Source organism: Bombus pyrosoma, linkage group LG13 (genome assembly GCF_014825855.1).
Source record: "Bombus pyrosoma isolate SC7728 linkage group LG13, ASM1482585v1, whole genome shotgun sequence".
In the NCBI taxonomy this organism is placed as follows: domain Eukaryota; kingdom Metazoa; phylum Arthropoda; class Insecta; order Hymenoptera; family Apidae; genus Bombus; species Bombus pyrosoma.
The window spans coordinates 6,006,164-6,027,618 of record NC_057782.1 but is presented as its reverse complement, the minus strand read 5'-3'; the positions used below and the strand labels follow the sequence as shown (position 1 = coordinate 6,027,618).

General features: G+C 34.3%; 1 protein-coding gene across 5 annotated transcripts in view; it reads left to right on the top strand.

Moving 5' to 3' along the window:
• LOC122574401 (heterogeneous nuclear ribonucleoprotein 27C-like) overlaps positions 1-21,455 on the top strand; it is a 30,833-nt gene that overhangs the window by 6,354 nt on the left and 3,024 nt on the right. For 3 of the 5 annotated variants that reach the window (XM_043741952.1, XM_043741953.1, XM_043741949.1), the window contains one exon: positions 1,690-1,845. In XM_043741952.1, the coding sequence (XP_043597887.1) occupies positions 1,690-1,845 (156 nt within the window). Of the gene's footprint in view, positions 1-1,689; positions 1,846-2,402; positions 19,189-19,602; positions 20,992-21,455 lie in introns of those variants that run through there. The other 2 variants (XM_043741950.1, XM_043741951.1) reach the window with 2 other exon arrangements.

Here is a 21,455-nt window from a genome sequence, read left to right as displayed (position 1 = left end):
TTATTGATCATATCCGGGTGTGTTTGTATCCAGAATGATGTTCTAATAACGAATAAGCTCGCGGCGAAGAGAGATATCGCATGATTGTAATTTAATGTGATATCGAGAGAGATATCACGTCTTGCTTATTAACAGTATTTTTTTACTGCGAAAATTTATTCTATAGTTAAGTGTCCCCTTGGATCGTCCAAGAATGTAACATCCGTTTTTTTATAATGCCTTTTGTCTGTTAACGTGTACAATTCATTAATTGTAAATTGGCTTTCGGAGTTCGACAAGAGATGAGCTTTTCATGCATTGGGGTTGGAGGAACGAGAAACCGAAGAATTTAATTATGTTGTAATATGAAAATGAAGAAGTTTATTTTTATTGAATAAAAATTTTCTCCTATTTGTAAGATCCTCTACAGATCCTCGACTCCCATGTAATTGCACATTTCGTTAGTTTGCCTAATTATCCGTCAGTTCTAGCATTTCTGCGCTTGTTTCCTTTTTTGCGTCCAGAATTGTTCGAGAGCATGTACTTTCGTTTGTACAAAATATAAATATGCGTAGTTTTTATGCTAATCGACTTAGGATTACGAAAATTGTAAATCATGTCATTTTTTATATGTCTATTTTACTAGTGTGTATACTTAAAGGTAGAGAGCTATGTTTAGAATATTTGTTATGCTTATAATCGTTAAACAAGGTCCACTGGATAATTGTAGTAATGTAATCATCGGCATCTCGCACTTACTCATTCACTACATCACCCTTAATTTTGTATTTTTTAATTTTGAAGTGGATTATTCTTTGTCCTATGTAATTCAATACAAGTATTTTCTTTCTATTTTCATTGGTTGTTTTTTAATACCTCCCACGACTAGTAATTGGTCAGTGCTGTTTTAGTATTGGTATTTTTAGAGTAGATTAGATATCTGGAAATAATTTTTTAAGTGTATTCACGTTGTTTTTTCTGAGCTATTGTAATTGTCATTGTAAAAAGGAATATAAAAATGTGGAATTTTATAAAAAAAAAAAAATATCTTGCTGTAATGTAGTATAGTGCAATCCTATTCTCGCTCCTTCCAGTTCCCCTAGAGTCTAGTAGAATTTGTGTCGAATTCAAGTCTTCGATTTTATTTCCTATCAAAATTTACATTGCATAGAATTTCTAGAATTTTATAACATAATAACAATTTACGTTTCCAATAGTAATAATAGACATCGATTCGTTTTTTAATCTGCCGAGATCAGTACAATTCTCTGCTTGTTTTGCATAATCAATCTTTTACAAAGTCAACGCGTCCAAATGCATTTACATTTATTCGTAATTGTCCACGATGCTTTTTAATTGCACGTATTTATGTCTATTCTCTACACGTACTGATCTTAATTTATTTAATACAGTAATAATCCCTTTATGTTAAACTTGCTTTTTTTATTTAAAATTGTTCATAAAAGGAAGCGAAATGAAATGAGAGAGATATATTTTCGATACTTTCATCCGATCGTTTGTAATTCACGAACACTCTCATAATAAATTCTCTGTCGTAAAGTAATCGAATTATGTATCGGTGCCTCGGTTATTCCATGACAAGTATCCAAAATGTATCTTTTTCGTGGGGAAAACTGTCTCACAGCTTATGAATAAACGAAACGAGGTAAGTGGGGAAGTTGGATAATACGGTAAAAATCAATGTTCCAGGTGACATGTATTCGCGACAGACCACCGGTTCAGGTGCACCTGGGTCCAGTAGCAGTTCAGCTAAAACTCCGGATTATACTGGGTACTCTGCATATGGTAATTACGCTGACACCAGTTATCCTCAGCGTTCGTATCAAGGAGGAGAAAGCAACCAAGGTGGGTATGCCGCCAGCGCTCCTAAACCCCAGCAAGGCTTTGATTTCAAAGAGTGGCCCACCTCATGACCATTTTAATTGATCCGTGATGGAGAGATGCGCTGAATGGCTTGGCCTTGCTCGTGGGTTATTTCATATTACATTTTTAGAGAAACACAAAAACATACAATATTGCGCATTGATCGTGAGAATCTGTGCTCAAATTTTGGGACATTCTTTGGATCTATTTATATTTCATGGGTATACGAGCAACAGATTTTATTTTGAGCGCCACGGTGTTGGATTATTTTAAAAAGTTTTCGAGACTTTTATACTGGTTTTTCTAGAATTTATCGCGAATTACACGATCATGTTTTCTATCCAAATATCGTACGCGAAATGTTTTATTTATCGCTTGTTTAAACTCTTTCGAGAATTTACGAGAAATCGTTTAATTCAAAGAATGTCTCGATCAAGCCAGTATGTCGTTCGCGAGCGGTCGTATTTTCCAGTCCCCTCGATAATTTTGATGGAAGATAGTGATTTTCTGACATATCTTTTTCTGGTATTCGTATAAAGGAAAGTGGAGAATGCATCTGCCCGAGTTTATAAAACGGAAGCGCCAAGGAAAAGAGGGTGTTAGGTTCTAGAAATATTGATTTCATTGATCGCTCGCGACAACGGCCCATGATCTTATTGGGTTTCAAAGGTACTGTGGAAACAATTGAAACCGCACGTTTAAAACTGATAAACAGAGAGGAATAAATAGCAAAAAAAAAGCAAGACGAACAAAATACCAGGACAAAGAGTAAATGGACACCCATGGTGCAAGTAAATTTTTGTATGGCACTGGGATAGAGGGTAGGAAGCGGAATATAGAAGTATTATAAGAGTTAGATTGAATGGAATAAGTAAAATAAAGCAAATAAAACGAAAGCGAGTGTAAAGAATAAGGGAATGCTGAACATTAATTACTTACCAGCATTTGAGCGGGGGATGGATGAAATTTCGTTTTGAGAAATTTCTTCTCAGTGGATGGCACAAATTTCGATGCTCGTTCACCTTTTTGATACTTTTAGTGAACACTTCGGTAATTTGAAAATAAGAATAATTAAATAAAAGAAATATTATATTACGGTCTGCAGTGCAAGGCCAATGAATGACTTTTGAGACACCCGTCCCTCCACGATCTCGTATTTATTAAAATAAATATGCTGGAACGAAGGGAAATGAAAACGTAATGAGTAATTAATGAAATAATTAAGTAAGGTGTTCACACAGGCTGACTTATAATCTAAACTACAGAGATAGTGTAAAATAAATAGATCCTTTTAATATGATGTATGTATATCTATAACTTTATTGACAGCAGGCTGCAGTTTTCTTAAGCATGTTTTTTTTCTCCTTTCCTTTTTGTTTTATTATTTTCACGTTGTATCTCTAATACTATACAATATGTTAGGCATATTGACGATTAGTTCCTTTTTCTTTTATTCTCTTTCACTTGTGACTTTTTCTAATCTAAATCTGGTCCTTTTCCGTTTCCATGTATCTGAAAAAAGTTTATTGTTTTTGGAGGGAAGAGGACGAGAAAGGAAGCGAAAAAAAAGATATCGAATTTTTTAATGAAGATTAAAAAAAAAAAAGAAAATTTGTATAATAAGAACTTTTGAATCGTTAGACACGTTTCTGTACGGTCGTATTGCATCAAATATGGAAACTAGTTTATTTTTTACCTCGGATTTATAATAGTTAATTATTAGGCACCTTTAAGACTACAATTATTGTTACTATTATTATTACTTCTATGATAATTATTACTATTATACTACTATTATCATTATGAACTATTTACAGCTATTTATCACTATTTACTGTTGCGACTGCTCCTACTGCAACCATTATGATTGCACTACTATACACGCTATTATTACTGTCTATGATAATTAACAAATATTGTACGATGATGCTTATAAGTGTTTAAATTCTAGATGATTAGATATGAAAGAGATCATGATATCTGCTGGATGGAGGGAAGGGTATTTGTAATTTGTGCGGTGTACTCGGCGGGGGGCGTCGATCTGAAAAGTCTACCTGATTAAATATATGACTTAATTGTATTTACTCTGTAGGATTTACCATAGTTCTAAACAAGGAATATTTCGGAAGAATGCTCTCAAATGCTCATGTTTATTACTGAGCGAGTCGCGTTGTGTCTTACTTTGTCAATAAGAATTGCAAGTATTGCGCTAATGTAATTTTAAATTTTTTACGAGGTCACACTATAATCAGTAGGTTACAATTAATAACGGATCAACAATTTGCGTAAGCTTCCTCACTATTGATCTCAATACGATTTAGCTTTTTCTTTCCCTTTATGGCATCTGTTCTTTCTCTCGTCAAATTGTCGTAACTTTAACTACTTTTTTTTTCGTTTCTACATTTTTTTTTTTTTATTATTTCAGCTTGCCATATTTCTCGTAACACACAAATTCGTAATAAGCGGTGCGAATTTTTTTTGTGTATGTCATTGATCGACTTTGAAATCAATTAACTCCTGTACTTATCCTCCGCATTGTCTATTTAAACTGCTCGTTACCATTTTCGGATTCGATACGTTTAATTAACAGTATCGCGTAGCATCGTAGAAACAGAGATATGTAAAAGTCGATGGGATGATGAGAAAGCATTAACAAACGCGACTCGTCGAAACTTCTGGGATCAACGCAATAACACATTTACTGACTAAACTAAAGACAAGAAAAGACGAGTAGGGAGCTCAATCAAAGTAAAACCACCTTTTACACTAATTATTATGGTAATTACACGAAACACGTAAAACATAACCGTACTCTCAACAGATACACACGTAACACGTACACTTCTACGCGCATAAAGAAGTAAACTAATTAAACAGAGGCCACAAGTTATTGAACATCCAAATAATAGTAAATTAATAAGATGCTAAAAGTAGATAATGAAAAAAAAAAGAATTAAAATGAAAGGGCGATGACTTTGTGGTTGTACTAAATAATACATTATTTAATACCTACTTGAGAGGCAGAGAGCGAGAGAGGGAGAGAAAGATGAGAGAGAGACTGTGAGAGCAGCAAATTTAAATAGCGAGAGAGAGAGAGAAAGTTTTTATCTTTACGGCTGTTTTTTCAGAACTTATTTTATAAAGTAATATAATAAAAGAACGTAAATGAAAAAGCCACTAGTATATCGATTATGATTATAATTATTACTACTAACTATTGTATTCCTTACTATTATCGATTTTTAAAATAAAGTTAAAGCGTATAAATTTAAAGGATTTTTAAGTGTATGCAAAGCGTTAGGAGAAAGTGATCATAATAACATTTGATTTATAGACGTATTAACGATATAATTAATGTGTTTGCTGGAATCGGTAAGCCAGGTAAATTAATTTATATTATAATTAACGAGTCTCAGAGGGATGATTAAATTACTCTAGTACGAAGGGACGGGAAATGTGAGGGAGAAAAAAAAAAGTAAATAATGACACAAAGTTAAATGGCTGCCTTGCCGCACTTGTATATACATATATTTTAGGGTACGCTGGAAAAGTATAATATCGAGATAATAAGCGAAAGTGGTAGCAATGGATTTGAAAAAAATACACACAAAATGATGACGAGAAAGCGGGACTATTCGAATAATTGACAATTAATAATTATAACAGATAATATATTTATATTTAACGCGATATTATTAGTATTTTTCAATACAGAAATAATGCATCTAATTAACGTAATAGGTAGCAAATAGGGAAAAATACTTTGATTCTAGCTGTTGTTACTATCTGTCGTAATTTCGTCGTTTTTACGAATTACGACTTGCTCTCAGGGTTGTTACTGTCTTTTTTCCTCTTTTATCTTTTAGTCTTCTACCTTTTTCAATCACTTTTTTTAATATTCTCCCTGTCTAAGATTTCACTTCCTGTTAGAATCTTTGAAAATGATTGTATTTATACTTTTTTAGGTTGGTATCTTATTTCTCTTCTCGTTATGTCTTTTTTTTTTTGTTAATTCTTTTTTGTTAAATAAATAGGCACTGAACTCAGTATTTGAAGGAAGCATTCTCAAATGTTTTTTTTTTTTTTTTAAATCATTTTATGGGCGGTGTAATGCGGAAAAGGATGGCTTTTGCTGTAAAATATTTATTGTTGATTCGTAGGACTGAAACACTTTTTATTTCATGTAGAGAAGTAATAATTGTACATTAAGGTTTAAGTAATGGGAGGCGGGAGAAAATCACATACAGCTAGATTTAATTCTTCGTTACTTTTAAGACATTACCAACAGGGAGAGTAAAAGAAACAAACAATTCAACTTTATAAACAATGTTAGATGTGTAATTTTTACAATTTTTACACTTTTGCATGTTTTAGTATTTTCCCTCTACTTTACCGAATCATTTACTATTTAAATAATCTTGCTGTCTGTTTCGCGTATTGAAATAATAAGATAATGTTTATTCATTTGTTCATGCATTTCATAAATTCGTTTAATCATTGTCTCTTCTATGTATTTTTTTTCTTGTTTTGTCTTTGCGAGGAATTTCTTAAAGATATATAATATATTTAGTTAATTCACCGTTTGCCTTAATTTAATTAGATAGTGCACGCATTCAATATTTTTAATATAACGAACTTAGTTTGCAAGGTAATTAAATAATAAAAAAGAAAAAGAGTTAAGCATTGAATATTTAAAGATGAGATACGATAAATATATTATAATTCCGGGGGCGTTACATGTCTGTTTTTAACGTTAACACATACTTGACGTCCCGCTCACTGAAGACTGGTCATTATAATTAAATGTTATACTTAAATAACTTACTATTCATATTGTAATTTATACAAGAAACAGTTTTTATCGATGAGTTTATCTTGTACTTTTAATGGATATTTAATGTAATTAGTTGGTATCACAACGACGTATTGGCTATTGCATTTCTACACGCTTATTATTGTATTTCAATTGATTCTTCTAACACATTCGCATTTTTCCCCCTCTTGTTTGTTGGCTTAGTAGGCGAGAAAGAACAACGTCGAAATTCGATAATAGAGTACATATATTTGCCACGAATCAAAACGGCACGAAACTACGTGGGCATTTTTCCAAGTTGTAAGGAATAACGTTCGGGAAAGATCTGTTGGTCGCACGACAATGTATTTTTAACTTTCACGTTGAAATCATTTTTAACTATCATTCAAAGCACAAATTCCATCGATGATAGGTAATAACCAAAAAGAAAGTTAACCACTGCCTGAGCTTGTTCCTTGTCTATCATCGGTTTCGTTGCATGATCAGTTAACGGCCCCAGAATTTTGTAACTTTTCGAGCTGTTGCCAATTGTATCTTAAATATTGCGAGGCACAAAGAAAAGCAACAGAGAACAGAACAAATGAAACGTCGATTAAAGTTGAAAATTGTTTAACACTCAGTTGATCGCGTTCGAATGAAACGATAAGAGAAAGCTAGGAAAGGGAAGAATGGACGAGTTGTCATTGGTGTAGCATTCAGGTAGTGCAATGATTTCGGTATTACACGAAAAGGTAGGCGGAATACACGTGATTTCAGATAGGAAGGAAAAACACGAAATAGAACAAAATTAAATAATAAGGAAGGGAATGTGTGTCATATATGTATATGCATATATAGACGTACATACACTGTTAGAGACACACGAGTACACTGGTACACACCGTGAATATTCTAAATTACGTTTACAGTAGATGCAGTTAAGGTATTAAATTCTAATTCTGCAAAGTGATTTTCTGCGCGCCTGTTAGGACGACGTAATTGTTGTCGAAAAAGGAAACTAATTAATAATAATAATAATAATAAAAAAAAGAGAGAAACCTGTATAGTAGCGAAGGGAAAACGTAGAAAATTAAAGGGAAAAACAAAAAAATTGAGGACACTTCAAGTTTTACAATAAGAGAGAGACAGGTAGAGAGAAAAATTCTAAATGTACTACGTTTATGTTAAGTACCCTGCTATAAGCGCGAAAGAAAGAAACTTTATATCGACGTATAGATGGTGTATAGGCGAACCGTTTAACGACACGTTGTGTGCGCAAGAAAAATCGACACGTGTACACACACTCATCGACACACATGTTCACACACCACTCCACACTACTACATTATAAAATGCTTCACATTCTGAGACTAAGGGCTTTGGGAGGGAGAGAATTCGAAAAAGAAAGAAAAAGGGGAGGAAAACGTTTCTAGAGATTCTTAACGAAACCGTGAGTGCATTAGCGGATTGGAGAAACGATCGAATAGGAACGACTAAATAATAATAAGACTTGTTTCTTCCTGAAATGTTACACGAGAGAGCCACTAACCGCAAAAGAAAAATTCAGCATGAACGAAAAGTAGAAAAAGCAACAAACAAAAGCAGACACACAATTAAACAATAAAGAAAACGGGAGAAAAACGAAATTGATATATCTTTATTTCGCTGGAGAAAAATGAAACAAACGAGAAACGATTATCCGCTTTAGTGAATGGAATTCCTACAGTTTGGAATGCTTTGTCTCGCATTGAACGAACGAGAATCGATCGATCTACTTTTATCATATTTTAGTGTGAAGTATAAGATAAAATAAACGTAAAGAAATGAAATAAAGTCGACGATGACGATTGTAACGATAATAAATGAAATTGTTAACTGTAATAACATGACCTGTATACTTGTAACTTTTAGCATTATATTGGTAAGATCGTGCCCCCCTGTACGAGACAAACGATTAGAATATTTATAGTGGAACGATAGATAAATGTGAAACGACGACGAAGAAAAATAAGGAAATATGATTAAATGAAAATGATATATGTTAGTAAGATTACGGTCGCATCGGCTGCCAGTCGAGAAAAGTAAACGGCCTAGCCGATGTGACTATGAAACGGCGAAAAAGTAATACGTATCCATGTTCATCATGTTTTACCTCAGATTTAAGGATACATTTAAGGATCTTTACGCTCGCACGCTTTCTGTCCATCTCATTCCCAGTGACCTAGGCTAGAAAAAAACTCTCTGTACCGAATGGAGTGTACGACTTTTCAATCGTGTTAAACGAATAACACGCTGTCAAGAATTTCAAACAAAAATTTCCTTAGCTAGAAAAAATTGCACGGAAATTTCTTTTTTCGAAATATGTGTATCCATAATCCAGACGAAGTCGAACACTCCATTATCAGCACAGTAGCAGTAAAAAATATATATATATATATATACATACATATATATATATACACACACCAGGCCAAAGCGCATTGTCTCTACCTTTAAGAATTCTCTTAAGGAAGAGTCTAAGAAACTAGAGTTGTAGAATCAAGAAAGAGAGACGAAAGAAGTAAAAAAAAAAGAAAGGAAAACAGGACAGGATAAAGAGAGAGAGGAAGGAAAGGAATAATTATGTAGGAGGAGTAAGCACGAGAAAAAGAAATTAAGAGCGAAAAATATTACAGATTGAGAGGGAGAGAGAGAGAGAGAGCGAGAGAGAGAGCGAGAGAAGATTTTTTGTCGCGGTGAACATTATAATATTATGCGCGTTTACTGATAATAACGATTTAATGAACGATGATTGATTATTATTATTAATTACTATTATTACACACAATACAGAGAGTGGAGATGTTGAGAGAGAACACATGTTTACATACTATTCTGTATATATACACGTATATATACAATTTTTTATATATATGTATATATATTCCAAATATATATGTATATATACATATATATGATATATATATTATTCATTGCAACATATATGTATGTACACGCACTCGTATGTCTGCTCGTGTAAATGTATATCTTTTAAAAAAGCAGGACAAAATATATCGATATAGGGGCGTACGTATTTCTTTTTTAAAAAAAAGTTATGTACATTTTGCATGCACAGCCATTCGTGCATGCGTAATGTCGACATATTAACGTCTATGTATACCACATATATACACTTCTGTACACACTACAATTTTCTTCGATCTGCTTTATTTTTCTTTTTTTGTTTTGATTCTACTATTGAGGGAAAATGGCTGTATAAAAAGAAAGAGGGAAGGTGGTGGGAAAAATCATTGAAAAAAAAAAAGGGAATTTAACGGTTGATATTCAGACATTGTAATTCGGAACGGAAGAAGAACAGATGAGATAAGCAAATACGTTATTAGTCTTAATTAGTTGTGAATAAAGAAAACAAAAGGGGAAGGTAATGGACGGAGAGAGAGAGAGAGAGAAAGAGAGAAAAGGAGAGGATGAGAAGAATAGAAGAAACGTGTTCGGTAGGGAGAGAGTGAGAGAAAAGTGTAAGATTGTGTGCGAAAGAGAGAGACAGAGGGTAAATTAATTAGTCTTTAATTAAACGGGGAGGAAAGGGTAGCAAATTGCATTCAAAATATACACATTTTTTTCGAAGCATGTATTACGTCTCGATAAAAACAAATATTTTTATCTTTCTTTTCTTTTCTGTACAGATACATTTAATCGATTTGCGCATTGCCGTGTTAACTATAGTTTTAGCTTTTAGTTAATTCGATAACTCAACTATTTCTTGGAGACTGAACGTAGTCTTTATCTTCCTAAACGATATTTAACGGTGGGGTGTACGCATGGTTCGATCGATAAAGTCAAGTTGGGTGGTGAGTTATTCAGCCGAGTCGTATTATTCGATTTGTTTTCGTTGTGCTAACGAGACACGATTACAATTCACATTCAAATGTATAGTGCTTGAAAACAGCGTATATATGTGTATGTATACATGCGCAACATTGTCTATGAAACATGTGGGAGTCATTAATTTTCGCATGCGTAGCACAGAAGTCGACAAAGAAAATTGGGTAAATACTACATAAATATATAGAGAGGTGTGTGGGTTTGTTATTACGATTCGCTATTTTTCAATTGCTGCTACTTTTATTATTGTCATTGCTGTCACTCCATAGTAGAATTTACTTACGTAGTAGTTGTTGCTAATGCTATTATTACTCTTCTACTTTCCTCACAACTAAGATTATCGCTATTCACTTGTGCAAATATTGCTTTTCCTTTTTTCATATTTTAATCTAACTATTTCCTAATTTTCTTGCTCTACTGTCCTTTTTCGTCAGGGTTACATGATTTTATGTGTTAAAACTACAATAGAATATCAATGACTAATGGTCGTATCTAGCAACAAAGGTTCGTAAGGTCGACTATATAAAAATATAAAGATCAGATATGCATCTTGTTGGTCGTCACATTTACATTCTCGTCCGATTCGTATGACCGTCACGTTCGTCTGAACGTGTACCATTTACTTTCCGAAACGACGTGATAAGTTGAAAGATAAGAGTAGTTATAAATCATGTTAATAGGTCGAATTGTTAGCAGACAGTGGAACGATCCGTAAATTTCTTTTTTTCTTTTTTTTTTTTTAAATAAAATGATAAAAAGAGGACAAACCGAGAGAAAGGGAGAGAGAGAGAAAGAAAGAGTGAGAGAGTGAGAGAATGAGATTTTTGGTATCAGAATAAAAGCTGCTAGCAATTTCTGTAATCTACTACCGTTTGGATACAATTTACTCGCAAGCATCATCTTTTTAGAATACTTTTAGAGATAATGAAAAAAGAAACAAACGAAAATGGAACGCAAGAGGGATACTCAGATGTTTTTTAATCGTTCTTAAGGATTTGTCGAATAACATATACCTCATTGTAACTAATGAACCGTGATTTTCAACGAGGCGCCAGCTGCTTCTTTTTTATTCCTGGAGTTCCTAAACGTGTCGGTCCTTTCGTAATAAGTCCTTCGCTCGTTAGCTGATATCGCAGACAGCCAGGCCGTCGATTTTCGTCGACCATTACGTTACGTGTTACATACAATTAAATGGTATTATTCCACTAAAGATGTAAATTACTAACCGCTAAGGAATTAACGTGTTACGAGATTTTTCACACTATAGTTAAGCATATTCACGCAGACACACAGAGACAGGCACGTCCGCATTCATTCAACGCCTCTTTCTATGATACTTCCGCGATCGTGAGTTACTAGACAAATCAAAAGAAATAATCGAGTAGCCTGTAGAAATTTTGTACAGTCGAACGTTTGTTCAGTCCATAGATTAACGCTTAACGTCAGTCTCTCAGATCACGTATATAATCGTAACGATAGGTTAGTTTTCTTTCCCGTTTTCTCTTTCTATTTTCTCAAAATAACAGCCAAGTCCGAGAGATCGATGTTACGGGTTAAGAAAAAGAAGAAATCTCGACGTTTCAGACTGAAACTCTCTAAGCGATTAAGAATAGTTATTACTCTCGCCTTGATTTTCACGCATTATTTGCAGAACCGGCGAAGAGAGATGCTATGGTAGCTCACGATTAGACCGTTCAATTTTAAGTAAGTCAGCCTCTAAGCAATTCGGGACCCGAAAGAAACGTTTTTCGATTAAGTACTAGTTAATTATAATACGTAATTAATTCCTAGGGATATCGTGATCGGGCAGAAGTACAACGTTAAAAAAACGACTGAATCGAATGGATTAAAAAGTTGGGTGCAGATTGCGGGGATTACATATGACTGGGGGGGTGGGGTGGAGAGTAGAATTTTTCAATAAGAAAGAATCATGAACGAAGCCTTAAAATGCAGATAAACAAAAAGAAAAACGGTACTTTTACTCTTCGTATAGAAATCTACTGGTTAATATACTTAGACGGTACGTCCAGATCAGAAAGATACAAAACTTGTTAGATTGTTATTACTGATATTAATCGATTAATTGATTAATTAATTAAGGGATTTAACGTAATGGTTTATTATCGAATTAAACAAGCAACCGTTCTCTAGTTGGATACGCAGATACGTATCTTTCTATCAGCTGAATTCGTGTCGGAATAAGTTCACCCTTGCATTTAGCATTCGTAATGACGAGTGCCGCCGCGACAAACGTGACCGTCATGCGACCAGAATTTCTATGATATTCAATGTGCTCGAAATAGTAAATGTGACGACAACGGAGGACATTTTTCCGTTTTTAGGCTTAGGCATAGTTCAGTGAACTTGGACAGGTCGCGAAAAAAGATACAGAATATAATAGAATGTTGAAGAATTTGTACACACAAGCGTACTTTGCTTGAACTTAATTAGAAGACCACGTTACCCTTATTAGAGACAAGTATGCATATATCTGTACACCGTTCGACTATAAAATCGACATAATCGACGGTATAAAACGAGATTCGATAAACACGATAGGTTTTTACGAGTCTTGTATGCGCATGCACTAATCCTTTTACCATAGAATTAACTGTTTGTACTTTAACGAGTAATATTTAATATTTCGATGTGCATCTATCAATATACGTGTGTACGTACGTACGTAGAAAAAGAGAAATCGCGAAGATAAATAGAAGTTTCCGTGTATAATTATAACTTAAGGAAAACAACAAAATATTAACGAGAGAATAAATCAGGGCCGGCTGGTGGTTGGAACGAATTTTCGATAACTCTGTCTATCGTAGCACGTGTTTAAGATTCCATAATTTTATTTGCTAAGATGTTAATTTTAACGATGGAAATTAGTTATCTGATAATAGTTGCTAATTACGTTTGAGTCCTGACTGAAAAATATGCGAGTACAACTAGCTTCGAACATAAGCAAGGCTGAAACGAATGAAATTGACTTTGCTCATTCCAAGAATGTCGAGTCCTATGAAACGGTCCTAATAAGACTGACGCTCTCGGACAAAACGAAAAATAACCAAAAAAAAAAAAAACAAAATAAATAGAGGAATATCTTAGATGAAACAAATCGTAAAAAGTAAAAGTAAAGATATGTTGTATCGTCAAAACGATTCCTACGGTAAGTCTTAATTTTCGCGTTTAAAAGACCATACTCTTTGCTTATTTAATCATTACGGTACTTTTTCGCTGAGCAAAATACGTCCAACGACCACTGCCCTTTAAAAGGAAAACAGCTTAAGCAAAGAGAGGACCCTTTTTTCGCGTAGGTTAACGAAAAATTCTTCAATCTGAGATTCTCAGAAATGAATATCGAAAAAGGAGGCGAGGGTTCGTGTAAAGAAAAAAGATGATAAGAAGAAGAAGAAGGGGAAAAACGAAGAACGAAAAGATGAAAAAAAAAAAAGAATTGTAAATCAGTGTTAATTATTCGAACTGAAAGGAAGCGCCTCTGCTTTTTCTCCTGCGAACGATACGTCGATTTGGAAATATTGCCGTGTCACTTTAGGCTTAGGATTATTAAACGTGAAACAAAAGGGGGAGGGGACGTCGATGAAACTATTAAAGGTAAAAGAAGTGTCAAAGTACTGCTACGATTTATCAAACTATTTACTATTTACGACTAGTAACACTTAAACAAGGAACCATACTGTTGTTGTTATTATTTTCTATTGTAATTAATTAATTATCACGAATTACAATGGCTTTACTATTTTCTTGAATAAATGCCTATATCTACAGCTTCTCGAGCGCGTTTCAGCGTAGCTTAAGTTTATATCAGAAGAGGAGAAAACGAGGGAATGAGCGGTTGATTAAATCATTCGACAGTGAGATTGTATGGCATGGAGAGTAAAAATGGCGGAGAACGAGATATGGCGAGATGGAGGGTGAACGAGTTAAAGCGAGAATGAGACGCAATTTGATTGGTGTTTCGCGAAAGAATGTGAATGAACGAACGGGAACGAATCATTTTAAGAAAGTGGAAAAGTGTGGACAAAGGAAGAAAGATGTAAAAGAAAAAGTGAAAAATAAGATGAGTATGAAAACAGGCTGCAGCTAACGTAACAAATAGGAGAAGACGAACGGGTAGTTAGATAAATAAGGGTAGTAAGTGAATTTAAACAGAGAATTATTATATTTAACGCACGAGGTGCTGACGATCAGGCCCCGCGGACACAAAATCCTCGAAGTATTAATTAAAAGTGGACGCCGTTTTTAAGGTTATTATCGACTATCATGTTTATTATATTAAATAATAGTTAAAGGCTATCTAACGTTTAACGGTCTAGTTTACACGATAAATGATTACATGGAAACTTTACCTCTGCCTAAGGATAGATTGTACGAATCGATTTAACGAGAAAATAAGGAAAAATAAAATGACGATAAGACAAAAAGTTGTAGCTGGTTAAGAGCGAATCGAAAATAAGATAAGTAAATAATGAAATAGAATTTTACGGGGAGGGGGGTTGATCAATAAATACTCGAAAGTACACCAAAAGTGCTACCAGGGGAAATGGGAACCGGTATATTCGAGCGATAGGAAATCGTGTTATAGTCCTAAAGGAGAAGAACAGATAACGTTTGTTTTACCTTTCCGTTTTACCGTCGTCGGACGAGAACATTTACCGATTCCTCTCTTTAATTCTTTTCTTCTTTTTCTTCACTTTTCAGTCGTAGAATTTTTCGTTTGCCACGTTTGTATCCTGTCGTTATCTCGCTGTTGCTTTGTTATACTTCGATGCTGCTTTCGAACGTTTACGTAGCGTTTCGATAAAACGGCAGGCTCTTAGAACGTGTCTTAAAAGCGTACGGCCGTTAGTCGTACGATTCTAGTAATCGTAAAAAATAAATGAAAAAAAAAAAAGAAAAAGAGAAGGAAGAAAGGTCGACACTCGGCGGAGAGAGTGAGAATTGTGTGAATCGAGCGCGTATATGCATAGACGTGAGAGTGCATGAGGGAATCCGGACAACGTTGTAGGTAAATCGATATAATTATTGATTAAGGGATAAGTTGTGTACAAATGTATTATAAATTAATGATTATCCTCAGAGTACCTTAAACACAGAAAGATGAGAGAAAACGAGAGAGAAAAACGAAGCTCACCTTTGACTTAAACACACATACATACACACAATATTACGTAGAATTTTCTCCCAAACCTCCCCCGTTTTTATACGGTTGGGCCTTTTTGGCTGAGGTCGCGAATACTTTTTCAGGCCGTGCTTTTATGGGGATGAGGCAAAGCGTAGGATCAATACTTAAGGTATCCATTAATTATCTAATTAATTAATTAAAGCGTATAAACTTGACATAAGAGAAAACCGTTGCTTAGGGAAGTATTAAAATAGAGAGCGAAACGAAGATATTTTTAATGAAACAAACAAATGCCAACCATTGTGTTCTCGTGAGAATCATAATTGTTCCGTAACTCTTAAGTGAAAAGGAAAAATCGCGTATCTAAGTCGTTAATTAGTCGTTGTAATTTTAATTCTTTTGTTAGAAAGCAAATTGTAATAAAAGGGTGTACGAAAGGTCAGGGAGAGAGAGACTGAGAGCGTTGTTAAATTGCCGGTTAATTGGTTAATTGGATGAGGAGGGGAGATAATAAAAATGATTACAAGAGCAGAGAGTGACGAATGTTGACGAATGAGAGATGGATGGATATTACGGTATATAGTACGAGGAATGAATCGAGAGCCGACGAAATTAAGTTTACGAGAAAGCAAATCATAAAACGAGCATGGATCGCTGGTGACTGCAGAAGAGAGAATCTAGTGACATAGAGGAAACGATTGTTGGAAAGTTTCATGGACACGAGAGGGAGAGAAAGGCAAACAGGTGCGAATGGGATTAGCGTGGAAGTGGCGAGAGGAGAGCGTGTAGAGATAAATTTTCGACGTTCAAACGACAGAGACACACAGTGCCGCCGACAAGATTTCTAGTAATACAAAGAACATAGTTTGTACGCGATGTACAAGTGGCACCGTTTGGTGCCGAACCAGGTTTAAGATTTGCCAAATCTTTGATAAGTAAAGAAAAAAAAACGTTAAAATAAAAAGATAAAAACACGCGAGACAATGTAAAAGTTTATTAAGCTGCATTACGTATATAGTGCATAGGAAGTACTTGCATTAAAAGAATCATAGCTAAACTGTTAGTGCTTAAAACGCGACGATGTGATGAAAGTGCCGACGCAATATTTCCAAATCGTATCAAGAGAAAAGAAAACCTCCCTAACCACCTGAAATTTTCATCAGAAACTTTTTCCAATAATTAGATCCGGCATTACGAAACTTTCGAGGTAAATCGAAGACGAGCTGAACACAGAGGTGATTGTTTTCCTCCTCATCCCATCAGGATCGTTTCTTATTAGTGTACGGTTGTTTGTCAGTTGATTTGATCGCGAATTGTAAATTTCGTTCTATGATAATGTATGTAAAATACGCGACACACGGTGAGCACAAGGGAAAGGAGAAAGGGACAGAGACTAACGAAAATTTCGGAGAGTAGCTTAATAGCGGATTAACGATCGTTATCTAATTTTAGCGACATTAGTTAATCTGATAAGAATGAGGGAGTGATTGGCAAAGAATAGGGCACGAATGTCGTCGTCGCGTGTAGGTCCTTGGATCGATGGAGGTACACAGATTTGATAGTCTGTAGATTTGATAGTTGCGCAATGTTGATGGAACAAATCTCACACACGTGAAGCTGAAACAAAGAAATACACACACACAACACAACATCCCTTGTCACGTGTGTGATTTGGCAACGATATGAGAGAGGAAGTAAAAAATCAGCTGCGTAAATCTTGCTATTTGTCCGATAGAATTGGGGTAGAATGAGGGAACGGATAAAACGAGGAAAAACGAACGATAGAAAAGGTAACGCGAACATGGTTGATAATGACATGGAGCGGAAAATCGTCAAAGCATCGAAGAGTGTGCATGATCATGTGTGCATGAATATTTTCATTCAAGAGGAAAGAAAGAAAGAAAATTCTCCGAGTTTGGTGTTTAATATTTTCCGTGTGCTGTCAGAGTAATACGAGAAAGGGTTAACCATAGAAGGAGATTCATTAAGAAAGGTTTAAATTACGATATCAAAAACGTTGTCAGGCAGGTCCAATTGGGGAGGGCACAATTTCTATTTGTAAATTGCCGATTTCTGCTTTATTTTCACTCGATGAATATATCCTTTTATAATTGTGTAACGTTTCACTTCTACCTGCTCTCCTCACTCCCAAAATGACACATAAAAACAGTATCACTACTATTGCTACTGTACTATTACTATTACTATTACTATTACTATTACTATTACTGCTACTACTATTACTATATTGTAACTACTACTATTATTATTATGATTATTATTAATTATTATTGATTATTGTCATTATTACTACTATTATTATTATTCATTAAATACACACATACACATATATATATAAATATAAATAAATAAATAAATATATATATATTATATATATATTAATATACTTAACGGTGTTTCTAGTGGATTAATTGATTATTGATACTTAAGATATTATATTAATAATATTAATATAACGATTATAATGATGATATATATAATTATATATAATTATATATAAAAATATATGAATATATATATATATATATGATATACTGATGATAAGTTGATATGCTGATAATTATTATGATAATAATATAGAAGAAAAAGAGTGGATCATTATTCGTAAAGTACATACTGGTATAGATTATGAGGATGATTAAATAGAAAATGATATTGATGAAAAAAAACAAATGAATTTTGTCAATCGAATCCAAACAATCTCTTCCTTCGTTTTAAAGTCATCTGTTTTTCGTATTATTAAGTGGTTAATCTTAGAACTTTTATTTTATCCAAAAGGTTGAGAGACTTAAAACACTGCACAGTTTGATATTGTTATCATTAGATTATCTATTCCCGTTTTTTAATAACCGTGAATTAATTACGTAAGAGGAATGTATGCAACTCTAAACAAAATTAGAAAATATTTTGCGAATGAATGAGCGCGCGAATGAAAGCGAGCATGCGAGTGCACGTGGAAGTTCCTTTTTCGCCCAATTGTTTCGGTACTCACGCCTTTCCGTCATTCGCTCAAACAGTTGTTGAAATAGAATTGTTATTCTAAACTAGTTCCTTCTACTTTCTTTTTGTCGCTTCTGTTTTGCAATTAGCTTTTAGCAACAACTTCCGTTTTTCGAAATCATTTCGTTTGTGAAAGTTCCACGCGAATTTTGGTTGCTGGTTCCTCTTCGGTCCTAATTCAACTGTTTTTTTTTGTACAAACTAAAATATTCTTTTTATCCGGTACTATTCGAACGCAAACGTAAATGATTTTGTTGTATAGGACGGAATTACAGAGGTGGTCCACTATTTCAAAGAATATTTTTTAAATTCCTTTTCTTTACTTTTTTTTAATATCATTGACGTAAGTAAAGAAACGGTGGAGACGAGCTTTTCATTGGTGCAGTGTTTTATGCGCGTCCCAACGTATCAGTTCATTACATCTCGAAACTGAGCTTGATAAATGTATTCACTAGATTAAAAATATATCATGTATACTCTCTTATATTTTATTGGAAAACTGGGATATTTAAAGATACTCAGGTTCGAGGTATCTTGTCTTTGTCGATACTTTAGGGGCCAATTATTTATTTTCTCATCAGATTTTAGTTGACAATCTCTAACGATGAATTACTTTACTTTTATATCTATGTCATATTTTTCATTCATAATTAAGTAACTTGCCCCTTTAGTATCTCTCATCCGTATCAATATATAGTTTTCTTTTAAGTTAAGTTAAATTCCATGTTTTCTAAGCTTATGAAAACAGAGGTACTTTTCACTATCACAGTATAAATCATGGAAATTTGCATTGGTGTCGCCGTGCAGACACGTCATTCTAAATTTGCACTTTTACGCCTAGCGAAGGGCGTGTTCGGGACGGCCCGCACTACCTAATTTCCTCCTTTATTTCCCGCAGACAACACCCCGATCCCAAAGTTCAAAAATACTGAAAGTGGAAGTCCGACCTTCATTCCGAACGGAGACGCAGCCCCAGGTCCCCAACGGTTTTCCTTGACCCAGCACACGAATTATCACCCTTATAGGCGCTAAGAAATAGCAAAAACAGCCTACCAAAGACAAATCAAGCCTCTAGGTTCTTAATATAAAAAAGGAAAAAAAAACAGCAAAATTTAGGAAAATGGAAAAGAGGGAGGTTGGCGGCGCTGTAATGGAGGAATGAAAAAAAAAAAGAAAGAAAGAAATGGTGTGAGGTGGTAGATTTCGATGAGAACTTTCCCAAACGTGGCCATCATCATCCTCTTTGTTTCCCTATGCCTGAATTCATGTCCACGTTTTGATACATTATTAAGGAAAATTGCTTTTATAGTTGTCACTTTTTGATCGTTTCGTACCGAACGATGATTCGTAAATAGCCCGTAAGATGATTTATCTATTAAGGATTTATATAAGCTACGTGCAAGTGACGCGTCCTTTTAAAAATTAAGATTACTTAAGGCCTACCATTTAGATCTGTTATTAAGTTACTTATATTAATTAAATTTTACCACACGGGAGCTTTTTAGATTTGTGAAATGTCTATGCTATTCTTTTCCCTTTTTTTTTTTTTTTAATTTATACGCATAGATCTAATGTAGAAAATGGAATCATGGTATTAATGATTGTCTGTATATTTATTTAAGAGGCTGCGAAATATAAGTCGAAATTTAGGGCAGGGTCCTTTGTTGTACTTGAACTTGAAAGTATAGCAATTTGTTTCGAGATCCAATCATTTTAATTCATTTACTGTGCAAAGCCGAGGTTCAACTAAATTCTACTAAACTGCGCCCTTTGCGTCGACGTCCTGTTCGAATCGGGAAGACGCGTTGAAATTCGTGTGTAGGAAGATGAAGCTCCTAGCAGAGATTCAAATTAAACTTGATCGTAAACTCTATTTGCTTCGAAGTTGCTCGGCGCTCGTGATACATAGTACTAAGTACTTTTATACTAATTATTAAGGCCGCGAGAGATATGGAAGAAATATAAATTTTGTATTAAAAATTGTAAGAGAGAGAGAGAGAGAGAAAGGGAGAGAGCGAGAATTGGATGAGAAGTAACGAGCATATTATAACTTCATTGTTTTAATCCTCGTATATTTAAGTCGGCGGTGTTTAGTCGATAAGCACTATACGATTAAGATGATCAAGGACGTAATATAATAAGCTTTTCGTACTTGCACGTTACGAAACATTTTTGATAGAATTTATTTCTTTGTTGCACGACCTGATCGTTTTCTGCTTCCTTTTTCTATTATACGTTAATCATATAGATTATTAATTAATTCTAATATATCGATATTAATACACCATTTTTTTTTCTTTTTATAAATCTTATGTAAAGTGTATCCTCGGAGCTTTGTTGACAGAGCACGTTCTAGAAGATCTTGAAGATTCTCGCCCACGAATCGACCACCTAACATCCTTCAATCGCCATTACTATTTAATTTACTTTTACGTTCACGTGCGCGTCGCGTTGCTCGAGCCAATTCAATTAATTCGTAATTCCGGGGGCGATCCTTTCCATTAACGCTGTCGATCTCTTCTTTAATCCACCATTTCTTCCCTGTGACCTAAAATTCTTTATCGCGACGTGGCCTTCAAACCCGCCACTGTGCCCGACAAGATAAAGAGGTTGACAGATACTTTTTGATCAATGCTATTTTATTTCGGGCTGGATGATTCGAGAAATTTTTTATTTGATCCATAGCCAATCTCTTCGATCGTCCTCGAATCGTTCGATCATTCGTTTGTGACTACACGTGCTACTGCTCTC